At 40.4% G+C, this 24,338-nt stretch overlaps 2 protein-coding genes across 7 annotated transcripts in view; both read right to left on the bottom strand.

The window, feature by feature from the left end:
- Nucleotides 1–6,024, bottom strand: part of Invadolysin (leishmanolysin-like peptidase, invadolysin) — a 108,306-nt gene extending 102,282 nt beyond the window's left edge. For all 6 annotated transcript variants that reach the window (XM_074110689.1, XM_074110687.1, XM_074110685.1 and 3 more), the window contains exon 1: nt 5,732–6,024. In XM_074110689.1, the coding sequence (XP_073966790.1) occupies nt 5,732–5,914 (183 nt within the window). In that variant the 5' untranslated portion in view covers nt 5,915–6,024. The remainder of the gene's footprint in view (nt 1–5,731) is intronic.
- A 7,286-nt stretch (nt 6,025–13,310) lies between these two features.
- LOC141444673 (ferrochelatase, mitochondrial-like) lies at nt 13,311–24,143 on the bottom strand (the record flags this gene model as incomplete). Its single annotated transcript, XM_074110258.1, is given in 8 exon segments — nt 13,311–14,846; nt 15,942–16,069; nt 16,798–16,914; nt 19,256–19,411; nt 20,869–21,034; nt 22,584–22,685; nt 23,151–23,268; nt 23,978–24,143. Coding segments are annotated over 8 exon segments (1,056 nt in total), but the record flags the coding sequence as incomplete, so codon positions are not given.
- Nucleotides 24,144–24,338: the final 195 nt, after the last annotated feature.

Here is a 24,338-nt window from a genome sequence, read left to right on the forward strand (position 1 = left end):
TGTTCTCTTGTGTGTTTATCACCTAATTATACCTATGTTGACGAAAAAAATTAATTTAAATTTGATACTAAATATATATATCAAGTGTAGATTTATATATTTCTAACCAAATGGTGTTACGTGTACATCCTTTGAACCGCACCGCAATTCACAATTTAGACTAATCTATTTGGACAGTGTTTGGCAATGTGAAATTGGTCTGAAAACTTTTCAAATAGCATTTGTTTGAAGGTTTCTTGGTCAAGGATATCAATTCGTACGCAAATATTTTATTACTCGACACATGTTTATTTATTTCATTTCACAATCTTAAAACTAATTGCAGTGCAATGCAATGTTTACAACAGTGCATAATCAATAATCATTGCGTATAGGAAGTATGTTTTTGTTTTCTTCAGATGTATGTATGTTGTCGTGTTAGCTTATATACTTATGTTTCTCGGAATAAGACTTGACCTAAACAGGATTCTAGTAATTCAATATGTTGATACTTCGTCACTTGTTATCTATAATACAAGTTTGTGTTTGTATGAAAAGGTAAACCAACACGCAATGAGGGAGAGCGATACCCCATAGTAATCTAGTCTAAGCTAAGTCTAGCTTTATTAATTTACCGCGCTAAATAAACCCAAAAAGCTTAATTTGCGTTCGAACACTGGAAAATCCAGGCTGTGGCTTTGCTGTATGCATTTCACAATTTGCATATGGCCTATGGGCTATGGCATCAGATTTCTTAAATCCGGCATTGACTCACCATGGGTCAATATCGGCTCGCATAAAGGTAGGTACTTATTGAAAGTTCGAATGTGATTTTTGTCACAATGATCGTTTGTCATAACTTTTATTTCTCTAAATCCAATAATTATTCAGAAGTGTTATAAAACAAACTTAACCTAACCACCTAACCATTAAACATTTTCAGGAAAAATTATGACAAACGATGATTCGGACAAAAATTATGGTATGACTTGCGAAGAGTATGCGAACTTCGACACTTCCGTCACCAGCACCTATATCTGACACAAAAAAAACCAACAAGCGTGCATAAATATCTGATATGACTCTATTTCTAGGCTCGGCAGGACGTGTCAGATATTTTTGCACGCTCCGATGTTTAAGATATAATGCACGCGATATAGGCCTCACTACGAAGTTCGATTTGGAACTTGGTATTGTGCCGTTTCGTTTACGCTAATAGCATTTAACATAAGAGTGAGGGGGATTGTAAGATATGAAGATTCCTCGCCCGCCGCGCCTGCCCCTTATCCCTATACCTTTGGTGAAATTGAAAAACGTCCTCAGACTAGCACAACTTCGCAAATGGATTTCAATTCCAGTTTCCAAGTAATATCTGATACCAGTAAAGACCAAGTACAAGTTGATTTGCAACAAGTTTAATTAGAGAAATCTGACAAGTTTCGATCGGAGACCCTCGTTGCTTGCAATATCCAAGTTCTAAGTCAGTCTGCAACAATGATATTAGTTTGAAGAGCTTTGGTTGCGAAGTACTGATCTTCATAAATCGTTCTATGCAATTGCTTCCTAGCTTCTCAATATACAGGCGTGTCAAGGACCAAGGTTTGTAGTAACTATCTATTCTGAACTGTTCAGAAAGTTTTTTCCTGAAAAACTAAAGTAGACGCTTAGTATTGTAGTAGTCGTATATTGGGAGAGTTATTATTTTGAATACACTTTTTTTTATTCGACTGTATGGCAAACGAGGAAGTGGGTCTCCTGATGGTAAGAGATCACGACCGCCCATAGACATCTGCAACACCAGGGGTATTGCGGATGCGTTGCCAACCTAGAGGCCTAAGATGGGATACCTCAAGTGCCAGTAATTTCACCGGCTATCTTACTCTCCACGCCGAAATACAACAGTGCAAGCACTGCTGCTTCACGGCAGGATTAGCGAGCAAGATGGTGGTAGCAATCCGGGCGGACCTTGCACAAGGAGAAAAGAGAAAACGTCTTGGAGTCAATATGACACATATTGTACCTACCTACTCTTTAGGTAAATTTAAATATTCGCTTCTTTTATCTTTCCATTGTAGTATGTTTGGTGGCTCACTAGCTAGACCGATGCAAGTTTGTCATGTTCATGTTCATGACATGTTTGTCCACAGGCTTGACAAGAGAAGTGAGAAGTCTACGGATGTTGGTGCAAAGACACCAAACACGTCGTGCACAGGCAACAGGCCAAATTTCGTCTGGAACAGACGCGTAGATCTGATGATTGTTGATGATGTAGTATCTACTCTTTGATGCCGATGTTTTATGTACCATCAGCCAAATAAGTGGTCTATCAACTTTAAACAAGTTCCTATCAAATGATTACGTTGCTAAAGTCGAACTTTCAAGTTGACAGACACGTCTATTGGCATTATTGTTTTAGGGTGGTAGACCACATATTTGGCTGATGGTACAATAAAGAATTCTGTATTGAACACCACAAATCAGTGAGTTTACGGGTGGTCTCGTTGATTAAAAGCGATCTCTACCAACCATTCCATTAGACCCATCTTCTGCAAGAATAGGTCAGTACAGTTAAGGAGTGAAATCCCCATATAAACAGTCTTTCTCGTAAAGATGCCTCGAATAGAAAGCTAAACGAATGTGCAATGGTGTGTTCATCAGTAATGTCACATTGGGGAACAATTGAAGAATTGGGTCTTTGTTATTTATTTTGCAACTTCACTCCAACGTAGGTACATACGTCGGCTTTGGTCATGAGGTGATTTACTTTATTAATGATCTATACTTTCATGTGAACTGAGGCTATTAAGATTTACAATAGAGATGATATTTTTACTAAAGCATTCTAATTCTGCACGTGCCATGTTAAAAACCGGGCAAATGCGAGCCGGACTCGCGCACCGAGGGTTCCGTACACACTTATAGGTACGTAAGTAAACGGGAATCGTGTCTTGAAGATATATTTCTCGTTTTTTTCCGAGTGATATAATACATCCAGTGTATGCAGAGCTCTACTTTTAAGCAAAATCTACGCAATGTGGGGTCAGATTATATTGGTATAGCAGACATACTAAAAAATATTTTCTATTGGTTGTATTATGCTATACCTTCATACCAAATTTGAAGATTCTGAGTTCATGCCCGTTTTGATTCCCTTGCGAATTTCGAAAATTTGCGGAAATTAGCAGCATAAACGGCTGCATCTTTTGATTGCTTTGGCTTAGAAAGTTTGATTTTTTCACAGCTCCAAGGGACAGTAGACCTCAGTATTTGATATACATTTCAGCTTGATACCTCCACGCGTTCCCGAGAAAAAGGGTCTTGACAGAGAGACAGACAGAAGACAGACAGACAGACAGACAGACGGACAAAAAGGGATCATATAAGGGTACCGTTTTTTCCTTTTGAGGTACGGAACCCTAAAAACATGATCATTATGAGGCTGTGACTTTTGGTTTCAACTGTCATTAATAACTTTTAGAATAATCATCATTATTCCGCGTAATTTCACTAAAATAAATTAGACAACGATCACAAACTTACCTTTTCCGACGGAGACATTTTTAACTTCTGTAATTCCATTCGATTACTTACTCGTTTTCTTTTAGACGTCAGCGCCAAAGCCAAATGCACGCGCAAATTTGTAATGGCAACACTGAAAAGTGCCACTCTCACTCTTTAATGCGAAATTTGATCACAAATCACAAATAAGTTTCACTAATGGTTGTAAAAAGTGTTTTCCCGCCGTTCAATGACTTTCTCGGTCGTCTCATGACATGACAAATCGCCATTATAATTTTGATTCAATGTCGATGTTTCTATTATGTATTGGAATGTATTACTTTACTGGAGAAACCGTCTAGAGTAGACAGTAGGTAGATACATTTTGCACGATAAATATGCAATTGGCCACATTCAGTGACACAAAAGAAGTAATAATAAACATTTAGCCAAACGGGGAAACGGATTTAGATATAGGAAATGCGTAAGGATCGGTATTTAGCAAAATACCCATTTTGCTAGAGAAAGGAAGAGAAGAAAGAAGAGGAAGAGAGAAGATGATTTTGGAAGAGATCAGGAAGGGTAAAAGAAATGAATAATAATACTTATAGTTTTATATTGTATATAGAATTATAGAGCTTTAAATAATCCGTTTTATTTATACGGCTTCGAAAACAGGTTTTTTTTTCAAATTCGGACTTGATATGAATACAATGTATTAAGCAAAGGTTCAGCATTCAGGCATTATCGAAAAAAAGGATCGGAATCAATTGTGCTCTTGATTCTAAGTAGGAAAAAACCATATTTTTCCAAAATTTAAATTAAAAGAAAGGGTACACTTAGTTGAAAACGCCCATTTTCAGAGATCGGGTCATCGAATAAATATAAGTATGATAATATTATAATATAATATATATAATAATTATAGTAGTAGGACTCTTATAAATACCTACTCTGTCTTTATTAAACACAACACAAAAAGCGAATACAAAAACAACTACAGAATTATAAGTAGGTGTACTTACATGGAACCTAACCCACCTACCTATATTTAAAACGTGTTTCAAAAAAACAGTTCGAAACCATAAAGTAAAAATCTGACACACGACGATACACGAATCGTATCGTAATCGAAAAAACCGGTATTTTACTTGCGCTTCACTAAACACGTCGACCTAGTAGAAAAAAAAACTTCCGTGCATTGCACTGCGTCCTTATTTGCATAGTGCATTCCAATAACCTTACAAGTTGCTTTAAATGCATTTTAATCGACTGCATAGTACCGTAATGAGTTAGTCACAAGACTACTTTCAATTTTAAATGCTTCGATTATTCTTACAATCAATTAAACGGAAAAATCCGATCCGATATACCCATGTCCCTATGTGACTAGAATTTTAACTCTAATTGTTTAAAAAAAAAAAAAAAAAAATCGAATCTCAATTGTTTCACTTGGACGTTTATTTTATTACAGTGAAATCATACACCATGTCACTTTCATTTTTAGACTAATTAAATAAAACAAAAGTAAGTACTTATGCAGAATGCAGACTACTCATATTTAATTAGTGTGAAGTGCTAATGACTAACTATCTAATAAATACAGCAGTACAGCTTATTTCGTTTTAGGGATGTGGAAAAATAATCGATTATTGAAATAATCGATTAAAATAGTTTTTTAAAGTAAAAATCGATTTTTATACGCGACTTTAATATTACGAATAATCTAATGAAAATGCAATCAGCCGATTTTTCATCTGCCACCCCCCGACATTAAGTATGTATATATGTATGTATGTAAACTCTTTATTGTACAAAATAAGTAAACAAACACAATTGACAAACAATAAGATATATGTATGTACAAAGGCGAACGCGAACTATCAAAGAATACTATCTCCATGGAGATATTATTACATTAACGCCATCTGTGCGTCTACGATGGCAGCCCTTCGGTGCTTTTGGAACAGTACAAGCTAATCAAACATTCACTGCGTTTATTTTGAAATTAACAAAAAATTAGGAAAAAATCGATAAATATAACAAAATCGATTATTTTTTTAAGAAAAATCAATTATTCTTGCTAAAAAAACAATCGGTTAATTAAAAATCAATTTCTTATATAGAATGTGACATTCCTATTTAGTTTACAGTAAAAATAAAATAAATGCTGAATAGGAACTGGCTAGCGTCAAAAGAAAACTAACCTAACCGTCGAAAAAAAAATAAAAAACTAATAAGACTTGGGTCTTACTTGATCAGCCTTAGGATGTTCATGGTTGCAATGAACATGATGATGTTCCACAGAATTTGACAATTCATTCACAAATGTACTGCAAAACACCAGATCCAGATTTACGAACAGCAACACAAACACACAAAACACTTGCACATTACTTATAGTAGCTCCCGTCATTTTGTTGTTAATTACAGACATTTTCACTCAATACATAGTATAAACAATGTTATTGTTTACATTTTAATTCCTGTGATACAAAAAGACGTGCATTCTCTGTTAATTTCGCGACGAGACTGTCTGATCTGATAATAAATTTCATTTCATTGACTTGAACTCTGTGACTACACGAAGAAACGGCACCATTTTGAGCAATTTTACTAGAAATATCATACTTTAGTGTATTCCAAACTGGACTCACATGGTATGGAAATACGGCCTAATTTATTTTCACAAGAGTAAACGAGAGTAGTGTCTACTCGAACGCACAGTGCAGCTGTTAGCACTGACAGCCATTTTTTCTATTTCGACCGGTTTGCTATCTCTTTTTCTCACACAAGTTGTAAGGGAGATAGAGCGATAATGTAGGAGTAGCGTTTCATACGTCTAAATTACAGCTTTTTCACAAATTAGTGCCTTCGTGTAATTTTAAACAGATTTCGGATTACAATGTAAACAATACGAGAGTAAGTTTATGCCCGGTGTTGTAAACAGTCGTGGAAACTACATAAATCCTTATTATTACTGTTTGTTTTTCACCACTTGACCCGTTTAGATAAAATTTGGTATGAAAATAGTTTAAGACTTTGGCATTTTTGGGAAGGGCGTAGGAGAGTTTTAATCCCGAAAAATTCGCGTCATCGTAATCTCGTCTTAAACACGTCTCACTGCATGGCACAGGCCTCCATTCCGGATAAGAGGTCTTGGGTCATAGTTCCACGCAACTTGCTTGTTGATTTGAAGATGAGCTCTGGTTGAGTTCGAAACGTGTTAGTAGTGTGATGTGGCGATAGATGTGTTTGTGTGATTTGTGTGTGTTCTTAAAGTGTGGAGGTGGAGGAACTGTATGAACACACATTTGTTACATAAACGTAGCTAGGTAGGTATCATAAGGTCGCGGATGAGCAAAGTAATTGTTTCAGTTTATTGATGGACCTCCGCAATGTAAAATAACGCATGTATCAATAAATTGTTATGGAGATAAATTTCATCATCCCAGCGTAGATATATACGTCCCACTGCTGGCCACAGGCCTCCTCTCAGAATGAGAGCGCTTGGGCCGTAGTTCCCACGCAGGCCCAGTGCGGATTGGGAACTTCACACACACCGTTGAATTGCTTCGAAGGTTTGTGCAGGTTTCTTCGCGATGTTTTCCTTCACCGTAAAGCTCGTGGTAAATTTAAAATGTAATTTCGTACATGAATTTCGAAAAACTCAAAGGTGCGAGCCGGGGTTTGAACCCGCGATCCTCTGTTTGAGAGGCCATAGGTCAAACCACTCGGCCATCACGGCTTCTGGAATAAATTTGATTGAATATTTGAACCCTTGTAGCTACTGTAACCAAGCCGTGGTGGCCGAGTGGTTTGACCAGGATCGCGGGTTCAAACCCCGGCTCGCACCTCTGAGTTTTTCGAAATTCATATGCGGAATTACAATTGAAATTTACCAAGAGCTTTGCGGTGAAGGAAAACATCGTGAGGAAACCTGCACAAACCTGCGTAGCAATTCAACGGTGTGTGTGAAGTTCCCAATCCGCACTGGGCCCGCGTGGGAACTACTGCCCAAGCCCTCTCATTCTGAGAGGAGGCCTGTGCCCAGCAGTGGGACGTATATAGGCTGGGATGATGATGATGAGGTACTGTAATCCATACTAATATTATAAATGCGAGTGTATGTGTTTGTATGTTTGTCCGTCTTTCACGTCGAAACGGAGCGATGGATCAACTGTTTATGGGCCACACTAGGCTACTTTTTATCCCGGAAAATGCAGTTCCTCGAGGGCACAGCTTTAACAACTAGAATAAGATCGTTGCCGCAAGCTATGACGATTATATTGAAAGAAAAGTATTGTTATGTAACACGGAGTACTCACGACTGGAGTAGGCTGCGTGGCTCTTCAAATTACATGACCTCGTTGGTCATGATCGGGTTTTGTTTTTTGTTTGCGCATGGGATGCAATAGACTGGTGTTCTAAATAAATACTTTTTTAACAAAAAAATAAACCGCCGAAAAAACTGAAAAGCAAAAAGAATTAAACTTTTTTACTAAACCTTAATCTAGGGACCAGCTTGAAGTCGATGCCTAGCACTAGCCAGTAGGATTAAACGTATAGTAGTCTACCTTATGGGTTTCTATCACACCGACTTCAAACTGGTACCTAGATTACTTCACTAGACACTTAAAACACTCGTGTGATCCTTTTATGAAACGAGGCGTAGCACTCGTGTTTTAAGGACCCTTATTACGCAACGTGTCATAAACTACTATTTTTTACACATGAAACTACCCAATTTTCTAGCAGTACACGTCTTTCGGCTAGCAATGATCATCATGAAAGTATACCGTTACTCCCCGCCCCTCTCGAAAAGTGTACAGTATAAAGTTAAAGGCAACTCTCGTCGCAAGTGGTCTGTGTTGCGCAATGAAGTAAAATAGATACAAGGCATTCTCAACTTTAAAACTTTATAATCATAGCACGTAATTTATACACTAGGTTAACTACAGTACCTACCGCTGTACTCATACATAATTGGCATGTATTGTTACACAGTACAGTCAACCACAAAGATAAAGCAGATACGCTAAGGCAGTGTTTTTCAAATTGTGGGTCGCGACCCCCAGGGGGGTCGCGAAGTCTCTTTAGGGGGTCGCGGAGTCGCGCAGCCCCTATTAGTTGCTGGAAAAACTACTTCAGTAAAAAATAACAAAAAGTTTACAAATATTTGTTAAGAAAATGTTAACTAATTATCACAAAATAAAAAAAATACATGAAATAAAACAGCGGGTAGCTGGGTCGCGAAATATTTCTTTATACTAAAGGGGTCGTGTCATGAAAAAGGTTGAAAAACACTGCGCTAAGGCAATACTTGTATTTGTGTTGTTGTAAGTAAATTGCACCACCTGTTAAAATGTATTCCTTACTTCTGTCCATTGTAAAGGTTGCCTGGAAGAGACCGCTCTGAAGCGATAAGGCCGCCTATTGCTTTGCTTACCTTGAAAAATCTCTATGTATATACCTGTGCTTTCTGTACTGCTTACGCCTACAATAGGTCAGTGTTTTTCAAACTTTTTCATGACGCAGGCCCCCATGGTTTGAAAAATATTTGGCGACCCCCTGCTTACCTCCACTTATAGTTATTTGTATTATCTTACATTGAACAATCATACACAATAACAGGGAGAGTATTTTAACGACACTGCGACCCCCTTAAGGGGCATCCGCGACCCCGGGGGTCGCGACCCTCAGATTGAAAATCACTGCTACTTATAGGTAATAGGGGTATTGTATAGTAAAGTTACAAAAGCATCTATAGGTACAGTCAAGAGTAAAAATATGAACTTATTCAAAGTTTCAAAAATAAATAAGTATCATAAACTCTTATTCCGATGCATAAGGCCGTTGTAACATATTTTTGAGTAGTTTTGAATTGATAACTTATACAAATTTCGTAACTCAAAACCCAGCGGTTGAGATTTTGAAATTTTATCCCTATACCCGTGGGAATATCGGGATAAAATATAGCCCTTGTGTTATTCTAGACGTCTAGTTATCTAGAAGTACCATCAGCCAAATATGTGGTCTACCACCCTAAAGTTAATAATCGTTTGCATGTCATAAAACAATAATGCCAATAGACGTGTCTGTCAACTTGAAAGTTCGACTTTAGCGACATACCTACATTTTGCAGGTGGTAGGACCTGTGCAAGGTCCGCCCGGATTGCCAACACCATCTTGCTCGCTAATCCTGCCGTGAAGCAGCAGTGCTCGCAGCCGGTGAAATTACTGGCACTTGAGGTATTCCATCTTGCCTCTAGGTTGGCAACGCATCTGCAATACCCCTGGTGTTGCAGATGTTTATGGGCGGTGGTGATCTCTTACCATCAGGAGACCACTTGCTCGTTTCCCTCCCAGTCGAATAAAAAAAAATTAGATTCTATAAAACAAATAACCATAAAAAACTTTAACTTCGAAGCAAGTCACGTTCACAGCTAGTGCTAACCCATAGAGCTTCAATGAGGACTAGAAACGTCACGCTAGTGTCGCTAGCTAAAAATGCGACCGCAACATGGATATATAATGTCGCCTATACCGCCTATGTCGCCTATGTGCCTGATGTAATGGTGGATGAACGATGATAGCGCGAATTCTATTTCTGTTTTTATTATTATTATTCTTATCCATGTCACTTCACGTCATGTAATGTCACGAATAAATGTTTTCTTTCTTTATACCTACTCGCGCTTTGCACGGCTACAATAAAAAAAAAACGGCCAAGTGCGAGGCGGACTCAAGCACGAAGTTCTTTAGACATTCATTAGACATTAGCAAAAACGGCAAAAAAATCACGCTTGTTGTATGGGAGCCCCCCTTAAATATTTACTTAATTCTGTTTTTTTTTATTTGTGGTTTTTTAGTGTTTGTGGTACCGGCCATAGGTATACATAATCTGTGAAAATGTCAACTGTCTAACTATCACGGTTCATGAGATACAGCCTGGTGATAGACAGACGGACGGATAGCGAAGTCTTAGTAATAGGATTTCCGTTTTTACCCTTTGGGTACGGAACCCTCAAAAATATCACTATAGATAGGCCTCATAAATAGGATCAGAGTTGCTCAGAGATCTAAGAGAGCTATGCTCGAGGTTTCTCTACGGAATCGAATCAGAAATGAGGACATAGGTACGTTGATACGTAGAAGAACAGGGGTCACCAACATAGCCAACCGAAGCTTGTTGAAGTGGTAATGGCCAGGGCATATAGCACGGAGAACAGCTGACCGTTGGGCCTGGGGATGACTTGGTTGAAGCCGTGAATTAACCAAAGCAGCTGCCGGTATACGGGGGAGTCCTATGTCCAACAGTGGACGTCCTGTTTGATATGATGATGATGAATGTGGTATGACATTACTTACAACACAAACACTGGTTAGCTCATCTCTAAAGCAGAGGTACCATCAGCCAAATAAGTGGTCTATCAATTTTTAAACAAGTTCCTATGAAAGTTCCTGCCGCTAAAGACGAACTTTCCAGTTGGCAGACACGTAACGTCTATTGGCATTATTGTTTTATGACATGCACGATCATCAACTTTAGGGTGACCACATATTTGGCTGATACATAGGACGGGTTCGGATTAGCGACACTGTCAAAGGAAATACAAACGACATTTCTATTCCTTTTGTTAGCTCTGTGGCTGAAGCTAGCGGTCAGTATGTCCGTACGCGCCCTAAATAAATATTAGAGTAAGTTACAACACTAGTGTTAACTGCGTAAGGTTAGAGAGAAAGTGTAAACAAATTTTTATATTTTGAACTAGCTGTTGCCCGCGATTCCGTTCGCGTAGAAGTATGAAAAATAAATTACATCCTATTCTCAGACCTGGCAAATATGGTACAGGGTACACAAAAAAAACATAATAATTGGTCAAGCCGTTTCTGGAATGTTTGTAAGTGTGAACTTATGTGCGAAAAAACATTTATTTTATCACGAGATAGTGCACAAAGCATTTTTCAAAATCCCATGGAATAAAAAACTTTTCGCCTATCTTTAAGTTTTCCTTTCCTGTTTGCAACCTGAGATATGTATGCATAGCAAAAATTCGTGTCTAGATTCCTGTCCAGCAGTGGTGTAGGGGTTATAGCACGCAGCACGGATTGCTGAGAAGCTGGGTTCGATTCCCAGTGCTGGTCTCTTTTTCTGGTTTTTCTGTGCATCCATGTCTCAGTTTCTATTTTCGATGTATTGCAGAAGACTATTTTTAACCCCCAACGTAAAAATAGAGTATATAACTTTGACGCCAGTGGTATCGTAGTCCTCAAACGGATGGGCCGATTTCGATCCGGTTTTTTTTAATATGAAAACGAGTTCCTTTGCGATAGTTCTTAGCTAAGATGTTTGTTAAAATTCTGTGCAGCCGTTTTTGAGATATTGAACTTTGGAATGACAACGTGATGTGTGTGTGAAGGTTGCCTGGAAGAGATCGCTCTGAAGCGATAAGGCCGCCTATTGCTTACCTTAGAAAATCTCTATGTATATACCTTTGTTTTCTGTACGTCTTACTATGTTGGTGTGCAATGAGCGAAATACGGACCAAATTGGCGGCGGAGCAGTGGGGGACGCGGGAGGGGGCGTAGGAGCGCGCGCGGCCGTCACGCCATTGGCTTGTTAGTTGACAGATGCGCAAACGTCCGCTCCACTAGCCAACCAGAGCTCTTTTTACGTGCGTTGACTTGTAGTACCTTAGTGCATATGTCAAATCATAGCGAATTTGATTATGAAAGGTTCCACCCTGGTACGCGAACGCGAATCAGTTTTTAACACTAACAGCCTTATTCATAAAAAGTTAGAGCCTCCTTGAAGGCTCCTTGAAGGCCCGATGCTAAAAAACATGATTCATAAACGTCTGTTAGCGCTAATCAGTCGATCAGGCTCTGCTAAAGTTAGAGGACCGTATACCCTCCTTTATCTCTCTGCTAAGTCACAAAATGGCCGCCACAAGTTTGAACAGCTGACTTTGACTAGAGCAAAAAACCATAGGTACCGAAGATATTTATGATGTCCTCCATGTCGTGTCCGACAAAGGCGAACCTTTAGAAAAAAACAGGAAAATTTATTTTCAGGAATTTGTATTTAAAAATCCTCTAAATTAGCAACAATAAATTAACAATAAATATGAAAAAAAATAAGGATGATTAACATAATTATGGCTTTTTGCACAACATAAACATGCGGATCGGAAATGGCGGGAAACAAACATCTCGCTTTTTATTTTTTTTCCTGGTAATTTGCTGTCACTGCTGTCAATTTTTTTTTTAAATTATCGATTAGGCCATTTTTTGTCTTTGATTTGTCAAGGTGGCCAACATAACGCGTCTAATCCGTCTATCAGCAGCTCAACAACTAGCAGACTGCTAGCAAGCGTTTATGAATCATACTTCTTGACAACCGTCTAACAAGCTTAATCAGTCTGCTACGTAACAGACCGATCAAACCTCAATTAAGGATTTTTTATGAATAAGGCTGTAACTGTCCGTGCATTAAATGAAATGCATCTGCAAACTGGGCCGTGGTGGCCTAGTGGTTTGACCTATCGCCTCTCAAACAGACGGTCGTGGGTTCAAACCCCGGCTCGCACCTCTGAGTTTTCCAAATTCATGTGCGGAATTACATTTGAAATTTACCACGAGCTTTTGCGGTGAAGGAAAACATCGTGAGGAAACCTGCACAAACCTGCGAAGCGATTCAATGGTGCGTGTGAAGTTCCCAATTCGCACTGGGCCCGCGTGGGAACTATAGCCCAAGCCCTCTTGTTCTGAGAGGAGGCCTGTAATATTCCCTATTTATAAGTTAAAGGAGCATAAAAACAAACCAAGAGTCAAAGTAATAATTTATTCCACAAACTATAAAACTAAGTAACACCGTTATTTACATACAATACATGTAAAATATAAAATAAATGCCCACCATTGCCAACTAAGATCATATCAAAATATTTTCTAAAAAAGTAAATAACTTACAATATACTATTGAGTTTCACACAGCAGTATTCAATAGTGCCTGGCAACGTAACCGTCTTTCTATGGCATCCTAACTCTCAAACGAATGGAACAATACAGTTGCGATATTTTGACAAGCTTTTATTCAACTTGTCATCAATCAAGTTTTTAGTGTACATTCACCAGCATTAATATCTGCCACAGCGGAGCGTGCAAAAATATCTGACACATCCTTGCGGCCCTAGAAATAGAGTCGTATCAGATATTTATGCACGCTTGTTGTGTCAGATATTTGGTGCTGGTGACTGTACCGTGTTGTTGTCATGGTAACGTCTCCCGAGTTGCTTTTAAAAGCATACTTTTATTTATTTTTTATTTTATGGGGTACAAATCCACTAAAAGTTCAGAGTTGTGATAGTTTTAAGGCAATTCGTTCATGGCTCATCTCCTAAGCATGCTAATATATATATATATATATATATATTTTATTCGACTGGATGGCAAACGAGCAAGTGGGTCTCCTGATGGTAAGAGATCACCACCACCCATAGACAACTGCAACACCAGGGTATTGCAGATGCGTTGCCAACCTAGAGGCCTAAGATGGAATACCTCAAGTGCCAGTTATTTCACCGGCTGTCTTACTCTCCACGCCGAAACACAACAGTGCAAGCACTGCTGCTTCACGGCAGGATTAGCGAGCAAGATGGTGGTAGCAATCCGGGCGGACCCTGCACAAGGTCCTACCACCTGCAAAACCAAACCTGCAAACCTGTAATAGTATACATTGCAAACATTTTTCTAACAAAGTGTATCACAGAAGTCTCCTGAGTCACTGGACAGGATAACACACACTCAAGAGTTGATTGACCCTGTTATTGGGTCAAATACTGCGAGTTCATTTTGACCCACTTGTAATGTTTGGATTTACTTAAATTTGACGCTGTCGGATGACAAAAACAAGTTTTTTTTTTTCAGAAACATTATTATTTAACAGAACGCTAAGATAAACCGAGAATGTTCTTAGTCATACCTTCGGTTATTTTAGCAATAAAGATGATTTTAATAATCTATCATATTTATTGAAAAGCGCTGTTGAAAAGTTAATCACTAATATTTTTTCAAGTTTGCTGTATTTTGGAACGCAATGATATTGTAAGATGTGTTCATTTTTAGTGAGTTGTCCTGGCCCTATACCACGTGCAAAATTCGAACTTCGTATATATCTTGCCGTCCCACTGACGCCAATATTATTTAATACGAGCGTGAGAGGGACGGTACGATATGAACTTTGATTTTCTCTCTCTTCTGTTTACGCGGGGAGTCGCGAAGTGTTCAGGTTCGTATCAGCCCCGCATAGTTCTTTGAAGAATTTCTTCGACATTTCACATCTGGCACTTACGCAGTGGGGACACCTGTGAACAATTAACCATCTTAAGGGGCTGTTTCACCATCCATTGATTAGCGTTAACCGACGGTTAAATATGATACAGTCTCCGTCTATTCGCACAAAACAAATAGAGACGGCATCACACCTAACCGCCAGTTAACACTAACCAATGGATGGTGAAACAGCCCCTAATAATACAGGGTGCAATACAGGGAAGGTGCCTCTTGAGTTTTTCAAAATTTTGTGCGAAATTACATTTTGAAATCGTGTCTAACATCTGGTAGCATGGTGAACGGTTGTGGTGCTCTGAAGATGAGCTCTGGTTGAGTTTGAAACGCGTCAGTGTAGTGTGGTGGTGGCGATAGATGGGTTTGTGTGATTTGTGTGTTCTTACAGTGTGGAGGTGGAGGAACTGAATGAACAGTAATTTCTTGCATAAAAGTAGCTATCATAAGGTCGCGGGTGAGCAAAGTAATGAGAGCTATCGCGAATGAATTCACCGCTAGAGGCGCTAGTGTAGCGAGAGGTCTCCGAAATGTCAAATGTCACTGTTTTTGGGAGAGCTACGCGGGTTTATTTATAATTAGAATAATTTGCAATATCTGAAATGGCAAATATGCGTTACGGGGCAATGAATGTCTGTGATTTGAGACAGTTTTGTCTTTCGGAAACCTTTGTCCTCCTTTTTTCCGAACAAAACGGGACTACGCAACACTGTGGCATGCTCGATATTTTTATGGTACGGTTTTAAGGTATTAAATATGATTTAAATGTAAATTTTGTCACGCCCGTAATAACAAACTAACCACTATACTTCAAGCAGCAGGGCTACTACGAAACTCGAAGTTCGTGTTGTGTGGTCCCTCTCGTTCTCGTATTAAATAGTATAAGTGTCAGAGGGACCGCACGACACGAACTTCGAGTTTCGTAGTAGCCCTGCTGGACCTTTGTCTACAGTGGCGCCAACTGGTGAACGCGAAAACGGTGGTCCTCATTGGTTTTAGTTCACTTATAATTATAATGGTTATTTTCAGTGTAAAATTTTATTCGTAAATTAAATTTGTCGAGGTTTTTTGTTCCACAGTGGACGTCTTCCAGCTGATATGGATATTGGATATACCTGCTAAGGAACTGCTTGGAGACTCTCGGTCCGTTCCTCATGTGTGAGTAGACGACGTCTGCGAGAGCGGATATGAAAGTCGGGCTGTCGTTGGGGGCGGATGCCCGCTCTATTTGGATTATACCGGCCTGTGAAAGACAAAATAAAACTAGTATCAAACTAAATATTATATATATTTTATATATTATAAATGCGAAAGTTTGTACAGTGCCGGTCAAAAGCTAAGTTCACTCTGTGATTTCGGCTATTTTATATCAGATATTTCGAAGCGTCCAAGGTGGTCAAAAATATCGGCACATGCACTCTATTATTAAGGTATTAGAGTTCATTTTTGACTACATACGTACATTTTTTACTATAAGAAAAGATAAAGTCAAAGTAAAAGTCTAAATATCTTTATTCAATTTAGGCTATAACAAGCACTTATGAATGTCAAAAAAAATCTACCACCGGTTCGGAAAAACATCTGTTGAGAAGAATCCGGCAAGAAACTCAACGAGGTTATTTTTTTTAAACAGATTTACAATATTATTAAACGATATCTATAATACATCATAAGTATTTAACACAACTTTATTTTAACACATTAGGTTCGCTATTTGAACGGATCGCTAATGCGGATCGGAATTATTTCCAAATATCCCTGTCCATGATATAATCATTAACTTTATAATACGCCTTAGATATTAATGCCTTCTTGACAAGAGATCTGAATTTTGTATCCGTTTCGTATGCAATCTCCCAGAAACGACTATTTGCTTTTAGCCAGTCTGTAAGATGTAACTTCAAGTGTCCCTGTGTTTCTAGTAGCCTTTGGCTATTCACTAAATCCTTGTTCCAACCGTTCCATGCTTACCTCTTTGGCCACTTCATCACAATACTCGATGTCCAGTTCGTGTAGTGTTTCTATGTGTTCGTTCACAAACGCTATGGGCACCAGGATCATATGTTTTCTGCCCTGTTTTGCGTATAGCTGAAATAAAAAAATAGATACTTATAGCGTTTTGCAATTAATCCTCATCATCATTCCAGCCTATATACGTCCCACTGCAGGGCAGAGGCCTCCTCTCAGAACAAGAGGGCTTGGGCCATAAGTTCCCACGCGGGCCCAGTGCGGATTGGGAACTTCACACGCACCATTGAATTGCTTCGCAGGTTTGTACAGGTTTCCTCACGATGTTTTCCTTCACCGCAAAGCTCGTGGTAAATTTCAAATGTAATTCCGCACATGAATTTTGAAAAACTCAGAGGTGCGAGCCGGGGTTTGAACCCACGACCCTCTGCTTGAGAGGCGATAGGTCAAACCAAACCAAACCAAACCACGGCTTCCAAACATCCTAAGCAATTAATTCTATTTATATTATAAATGCGAAAGTTGATAGCTGGACGTCTGGAGTAACACATAGGCTACTTTTTATCCCGATATTCCAACGGGATAGGGATAAAATCTCGAAATAACAACCGTTGGGCTTAGAGTCATGAAATTTAGTATGTAGGTAGCTGGACGTCTGGAATAACACATAGGATACTTTTTATCCCGATATTCCCACGGGACAGGGATAAAATCTTGAAATTTCAAGCTCAATGAAGGAATTTGTAAGATCCCGGAATTTCAATTGTAACTAACAAATCGAGTAGTTAACGCGTGCGAAGACGCGGGTAAACTCTAGTTAATTATAATAGGTAAGAATGCTGGCAGAAGAGGCGGGCGGAGAAAGAAGTCAGTGAGCCGAGTTCAAAAGAAATGTATAAGAGCAGTGTGCAATATGCATATTCTGGTTAGGAGGTAGCAAAGGATATCCAGTACACACACACACACACACACACACACACACACACACAAACATCACGCATGTATTCCCAAATGGGGTAGGCAGAGCACACGAAATGTTACCGCTTCGGAGCCACTTTAACAATTTTAGGTTTTAAGTTTGACAAAAACGGTACAATAGTGACAGGTTGCTAGCCTGTCGCCTACGGTATACCTTAACCTATATCCTCAGTCGCCTCTTACGACATCCACGGAAGAAATGGAGAGGTATAATTCTAACCCGACACCACACGGATATCCAGTAGGTTAGGTTAATTAAGCCAAAAAATTTCTAAGTCCTTATATTGGTTACCCTTTGGTACACCCGGACACGCATGTTCTGATTGGTTTTTTGGAATCTTTTTGTATTTTTACGGTCATCCCGTAAAACCCATATCGGAAATACAAAAAAGTAACAAAAATTTGGAATAGAAATAAAAAATACAAAAAGATTCCAAAAAACCAATCTCATTTTGAGTGCTGAAAGTTTCTCGATGAGGGCTACAGCATAGATGTTGGTAGCGTCACTGCTTAAGTGACTAAATAAGATACAAACAGGCTGAGATATGTGGTGCATAGGGGAAATTCGTGTCTGTACCGTTGTCCAGCGATGGTGTAGCGGTAGCACGTGGCACGAAATGCCGAGGACCTGGGTTCGATTCCCAGCGCTGGTCTTATTTTTCTGGTTTTTCTGTGCATCTATATTTCAGTTTGTATTTTCGATACGCATATTCTGGCCTTATGTAGACCTCTATATTCATCATCATCATCATCAATATCATCATCATCTCAGCCGTAGGAAGTCCACTGTTGGACATAGGCCTCCCCCATAGACCTCCAGTTGCTTCGGTTGGAAGCGGCCTGCATCCGCCGTGAACCCGCGGTTTTAACCAGGTCCGTCCATCTCGTTGGTAGCCGGGCATTTGCCAAGGATTCTTAGCACCCCATGCCCCCGTTCATTTTTATCTTGAGGGGGGATTGCCAATACTCGCCACCCTTGGCAAGCGGGATGGCGAGCGCAGTATAAGATGTATAGTTTGTCACGACGCTGCTGCCCATCTTTTGATATCATCCCTCAGCCGGCTTCTACGGCGCCCAGGAGAAGAGGGTGGGGGGGGGGACATCAAACTCACTTTGATAGCGTCGTCAGTGTACGTGGTTGTAACCACGGCAGCGGGCCCACTTTGGACTGCTACACCAGCCAGAGGTGCATGTCTCTATACACTGCCTGGATGGCGACATTAGTGGCAACTCACCTTGATGGCGTCATCAGTGTACGGTTGTACCTAGCCACGGCAGCGGGCCCTCTTTGGACTGCTACACCAGCCAGAGGTGCATGTCTCTATACACTGCCTGGATGGCGACATTAGTGGCAACTCACCTTGATGGCGTCATCAGTGTACGTGGTTGTAACCACGGCAGCGGGCCCTCTTTGGACTGCTACACCAGCCAGAGGTGCATGTCTCTATACACTGCCTGGATGGCGACATTAGTGGCAACTCACCTTGATGGCGTCATCAGTGTACGGTTGTAGCCACGGCAGCGGGCCCACTTTGGACTGCCACACCAGCCGGTGGGGGTTGGGGACACCGAGCTGGGACATGGTTAAAGCCACCGTAGCGGCCACCTCGTGGGGGTAAGTGTCTCCTCTCGATACTGCCTGGGGGGTCGAAAACAATGATAAGGTTTAAATCATAGCAGAGCAGAGATACATACATAAAATCACGCCTCTTTCCCAACGGGGTTGGCAGAGACTACATCCTTTCACTTGCTACGATCCTGGCATACAACTCTCGCTTCCTCTACATCATCAATCTTTTCATGCATGCACGTCGGTTTAGAGTACTCCTGACCCGACCTTTATTCTGAACGTCCTCGATTTGATCGTGGTAAGTTCGTCTAGGCCTTCCTCTTCCAACATTCCCATACAAGCTCGTCTTATAGATCTGCCTAGTCAATCTGTTATCATTCATTTACTCAACTTGCCCAAACCATCCAAGCATAGATAGATCGTATTTTGAAAAATTGTATTTTTACATTACATCATGGTTGTTTATTTATTTATTTATTTATTTCTCATAGATATTACATACACTTACTTACTGTACATATCCACTCGCCAAACTGATATTACAGTTTGTTGGGGTTTATCCGCGGCTATTATTATTCTGCTGATGAATTAAAACTCCCATATTTTACTGAATTCTAATGGGACTTTCCTAAAATTATGATATTATACCTAACTACCGTCGCAATAAAAAGTAGCCCATGTGTCATTACAGACGTCCGACTATCTACATATCGTCACTACTTTGAAAAAAGCTGGTATCTCAAATCGATGATCCATCCGAGTGAACTTAATGATCATTGTTTTAAGGGTCAAATTTGTTGACGTATTGATTTGAGATACGATATTTTTTCAAAGTAGTGACGATATCAAATTCCATCCAAATCTATCTCGCCGTTTTCGCTTGAAGGAGCAACAAACATACACACACAAACTTTCGCGTCATCTACTATTAATATTAGTAGAAGTTAAAGTTTTTTCTGCCTTGTCATCATCATCATCATCATCAGCCGGATGACATCCGCTGCTGAACACAGGCCTCCACCTTAGAATGACAACTCGCCACTGCTTTCCGAGACTTACGGGCAAGTCTCGCGACGTCAGCCCACCTGGTGGGAGGCCTGCCAACGCTTCGTCTTCCGGTTCGTGGTCGCCACTCGAGGACTTTTCTCCCCCAACGGTTATCTGTCATTCGAGCGATTTTGGGCATATTTTTAACAGCTACCATTACTGTCATTTTTACAAGATTTTCTTTAGCTAGCCCTGTTTATTTATTTATTTGTTTGGGTCAAATCCTGGAAGCTGAATTTGACCCACTTCCAGCGGTCCAATTGACTTGAAATAATCTGGTAGTGACACCTTGGTGGTCCTGCCAGGATCGTCTCCGCAGGAGGGAACTCCTCAATGGTTAATAGTACAGACTTGAAATTTGGTACGGATATGCAGTTTAAATGACAATGCAAGTACAGTGAAAAAAAAGTACAGTCAGCAAAAAAGCTTGTATTCAAAATGAAATTTTTAACAGAAACTTATTTCTGCCTTGTACATACCTTTAAAGGCAGGCTATGTGCTGTGAACATGATGAGCACGTCATCTCGCATTGACTCGTCAAACTTCAATAGTTTCTCCTGGATTCTCTCTGCAAACACTTGTGCTAGCAGCGGATGGGTCGCCCACCGCTCTATCATACTGAATTCTATGTTGCTAGGGATCGGCCTGGGAAAGAAACACATATCAATACATTAGAGAGAAATAAGATGGATTCCTGGGTGAAAAAATAATAATCCTACTATCCACTTAATATTATAAATGCGAAAGTGTGTTTGTGTGTTTGTCCGTCTTTCACGCCGTAAAGGAGCGACGGATCGACGTGATTTTTGGCATAGAGATAGTTTATGGGCCCGAGAGTGACATAGGCTACTTTTTATCCCGGAAAAATGCACAGTTCCCGAGGGAACAACGCGCGATAACCGAATAACACGCGGGCGGAGCCGCGGGCAAAAGCTAGTAATATTATAAAAGTGAAAGTTTGTGAGTGATTGAGTATGAGTTGAGTATGTTTGTTACTTCTTCACGCTGTAACGGCAAGACGGATTTGGATAAAATTTAGCAAAAAGTTAGTTTATAACCTGGATTAAAACATAGGATACTTTTTATCCCGATATTCCATAGGATAGGGATAAAATTTGGAAATAACAACCGCTGGGTTTAGAATCATGAAATTTGGCATGGGTGTTTTAATTTAACGTCAATGAAAACCACGATGTAATTTTAGGGAATTCCCACGAGAATTTAATAAAATCCCGGAATTTCAAATCAACTGCTGTATCTAATGATTTGCGCGTGCGAAGCCGCGGGTAAACGCTAGTGTTCTATATGAAAAAAAAAATGTTAGATTAACAGAAAATATTGGCCCTCTCATTCTGAGAGGAGGCCTGTGCCCAGCGGTGGGACGTATATAGGCTGGGGTAGTGATTGGACACTTTTTTTTTTTTGTCAATCAATCAAAACCAAATATGACAAACCTAACCTACCGTGTTCAATAAAACCATAAGAAAATACATCGAGATAAAGTTGGAAAACCCCCGACATTGTCACTTCAAAGCTCAATATCTCAAAAACGGCTGAACCGATTCTGATAAAACATATGTAAGAACCATCGCTAGAAAACCTGCTTTCAAATAAAAAACCCGCTTTCAAATCGGTCCACCCGTTTAAGAGCTACGGCGCCACAGACAGACACACATAGCGGTCAAACTTTAACACCCCTCTTTTTGCGTTGGGGGTTAAAAATACATTCTCCGCAACAGATCCTCGGACGTCTCTGGTTGAAACGCAGCCTTAGGCACTTGTCTCACCGCCAGCGAGGAAACGATTGGCTATCGACTATTTTCTCGCTCAAGAAACGAACAAAAGATATAAGATCCTGTGTGAGTAAAAGAGACACGTATATTAATAGTTGATCGCTGGCTGTTCACACTGTCGGCGAGAACTCGCTCTTACATCTTTTGTCGCAGCGACAAGAGCTATAAAACTCGCTGAGCTATAGATACTCGCTCAGCGATGTCAGCTTGGCGGCCGCCCCGCACGAGCGAGTCGAGTGGAGCGAGTAATCGCCCGTCGCACGCGAACACTCGCTTACAGCCGAGCGACAAAACTACACTCGCTTCTCGCTGCTCGCCACTCGTTTCTAGTTACTCGCTCTACTCGCTTCTCGCTCATCGTCGGCGGTGGGACCAGTGCCGTATTGTGGTATTGCTCTTACCTGTTCTTGTAGAAGTCGGCTATAGCATTGAAACTGGAGCCAGTGGTTGCACAGCTGTATTGAGGGTACTGGGAGAATATGACCGCGCGTTCTACGCCGTCCCTGCGTTAAATATAACATTCGTATTAAATTAGCCGTGGTGGCCTAGTGGTTTGACCGTTCGCCTCTCAAACAGAAGGTCGTGGGTTCAAACCCCGGCTCGCACCTCTAAGTTTTTCGAAATTCATGTGCGGAATTACATTTGAAATTTACCACGAGCTTTGCGGTGAAGGAAAACATCGTGAGGAACCTGCACTAACCTGCGAAGCAATTCAATGGTGCGTGTGAAGTTCCAATCCGCACTGGGCCGCGGGGAACTATGGCCCAAGCCCTCTTGTTCTGAGAGGAGGCCTGTGCCCAGCAGTGGGACGTATATAGGCTGGGATGATGATGGATGATGATTAAATTAGTGTATGTATTAAAAATTATATTAGTCAAAAGAAAATAAGGGCCACTTGATTCTAATGAGGTAACAAACAAACAGACTTATAAACTTTTGCATTTATAATGTTAGTGCTATGTACTAACTTCTCGAGCTGCTCAAAGGTCTCATGGGTGAACGGAGGCACGTATCTGAAGGCCACATAGTGCTGGTGGGGACCTGTCTCCGGGCTTATCAGGTCCAGTTGGTCTGTCAGCAATTTGCCTGCAACAAATCGTATAATTCATAGTCAAAGACCCAAAGTCAAAATATCTTTATTTAATTTAGGCTGCAAGCACTAATGAATGTCAAAAAAATCAACCACTGGCCCAGAAATACCTGTGTTGAGAAGAATGCGCCAAAAAACTCAATAAATACATCTTACATTCCATGCTGTTGCAGTTGTTGGTGGGTGCAACCAACAGTTTTTAACCCGCAACGCAAAAAAAGGGGTGTTATAAGTTTGACCGCTATATGTGTCTGCCTGTGGCACCGTAGCTCTTAAACGGCTGGACCAATTTAAATGCGGTTTTTAATGCAAACTGAGACATGGATGCACAGAAAAACCAGAAAAGAGACCAGCGCTGGGAATCGAGCCCAGGTCCTCAGCAATCCATGCTGCGTGCTATAACCCCTACACCACCGCTGGACAGGAATCTAGACACGAATTTTTCTTATGCATACATATCTCAGGTTGCTTATTTCTACTACGCTACTTATGCAGCAGCACTAGCGACATCTATGTTCCGCTCTCATCGAGAGACGTCACACTCTTTCGGAACCAACCGCTCACCCAGACAAGAGATGTTACTACTAAGCAATCAAATTATGATTGCCGTATGGAATATAAACAGTTGATAAAAGTGCGCTAAATATGAGACTATACAATTGCATGTTATCTAATATTCTAGTCATTAGAAAAGCCAATCAGGACCTTGCAAATGTGTCCATTTCAATATAGGTGAGCCTCCTCCGATCTCCTTGTACTTTTTCTGCACTTCCGCCGTCCTGCGCGTTGCAATCCAAGGTCCCAGCTTGCTTTGAACAGGCAGCTGGATCATGTCCCTATCTGTCATTATACGGAGGAGGTAGTCCCCAACCTGTAAAGACATTAATATTTTAAAAGTATATTTATATAAGCCCAAGTTGGGCGTAGGGAGCGTTTAAGTATTACGTAACGCAATTTGGGGAGAGGGGGGTCTTGTAAGACGTTACGATGCGTTACAGGGGCGGGAGGGTTCAAACAACGCGTTACGTCACCGTTTGTAACAAGTATGTATGTACTATAATGTCCT

Source organism: Choristoneura fumiferana, chromosome 30, assembly GCF_025370935.1.
Source record: "Choristoneura fumiferana chromosome 30, NRCan_CFum_1, whole genome shotgun sequence".
Classification (NCBI taxonomy): Eukaryota; Metazoa; Arthropoda; class Insecta; order Lepidoptera; family Tortricidae; genus Choristoneura; species Choristoneura fumiferana.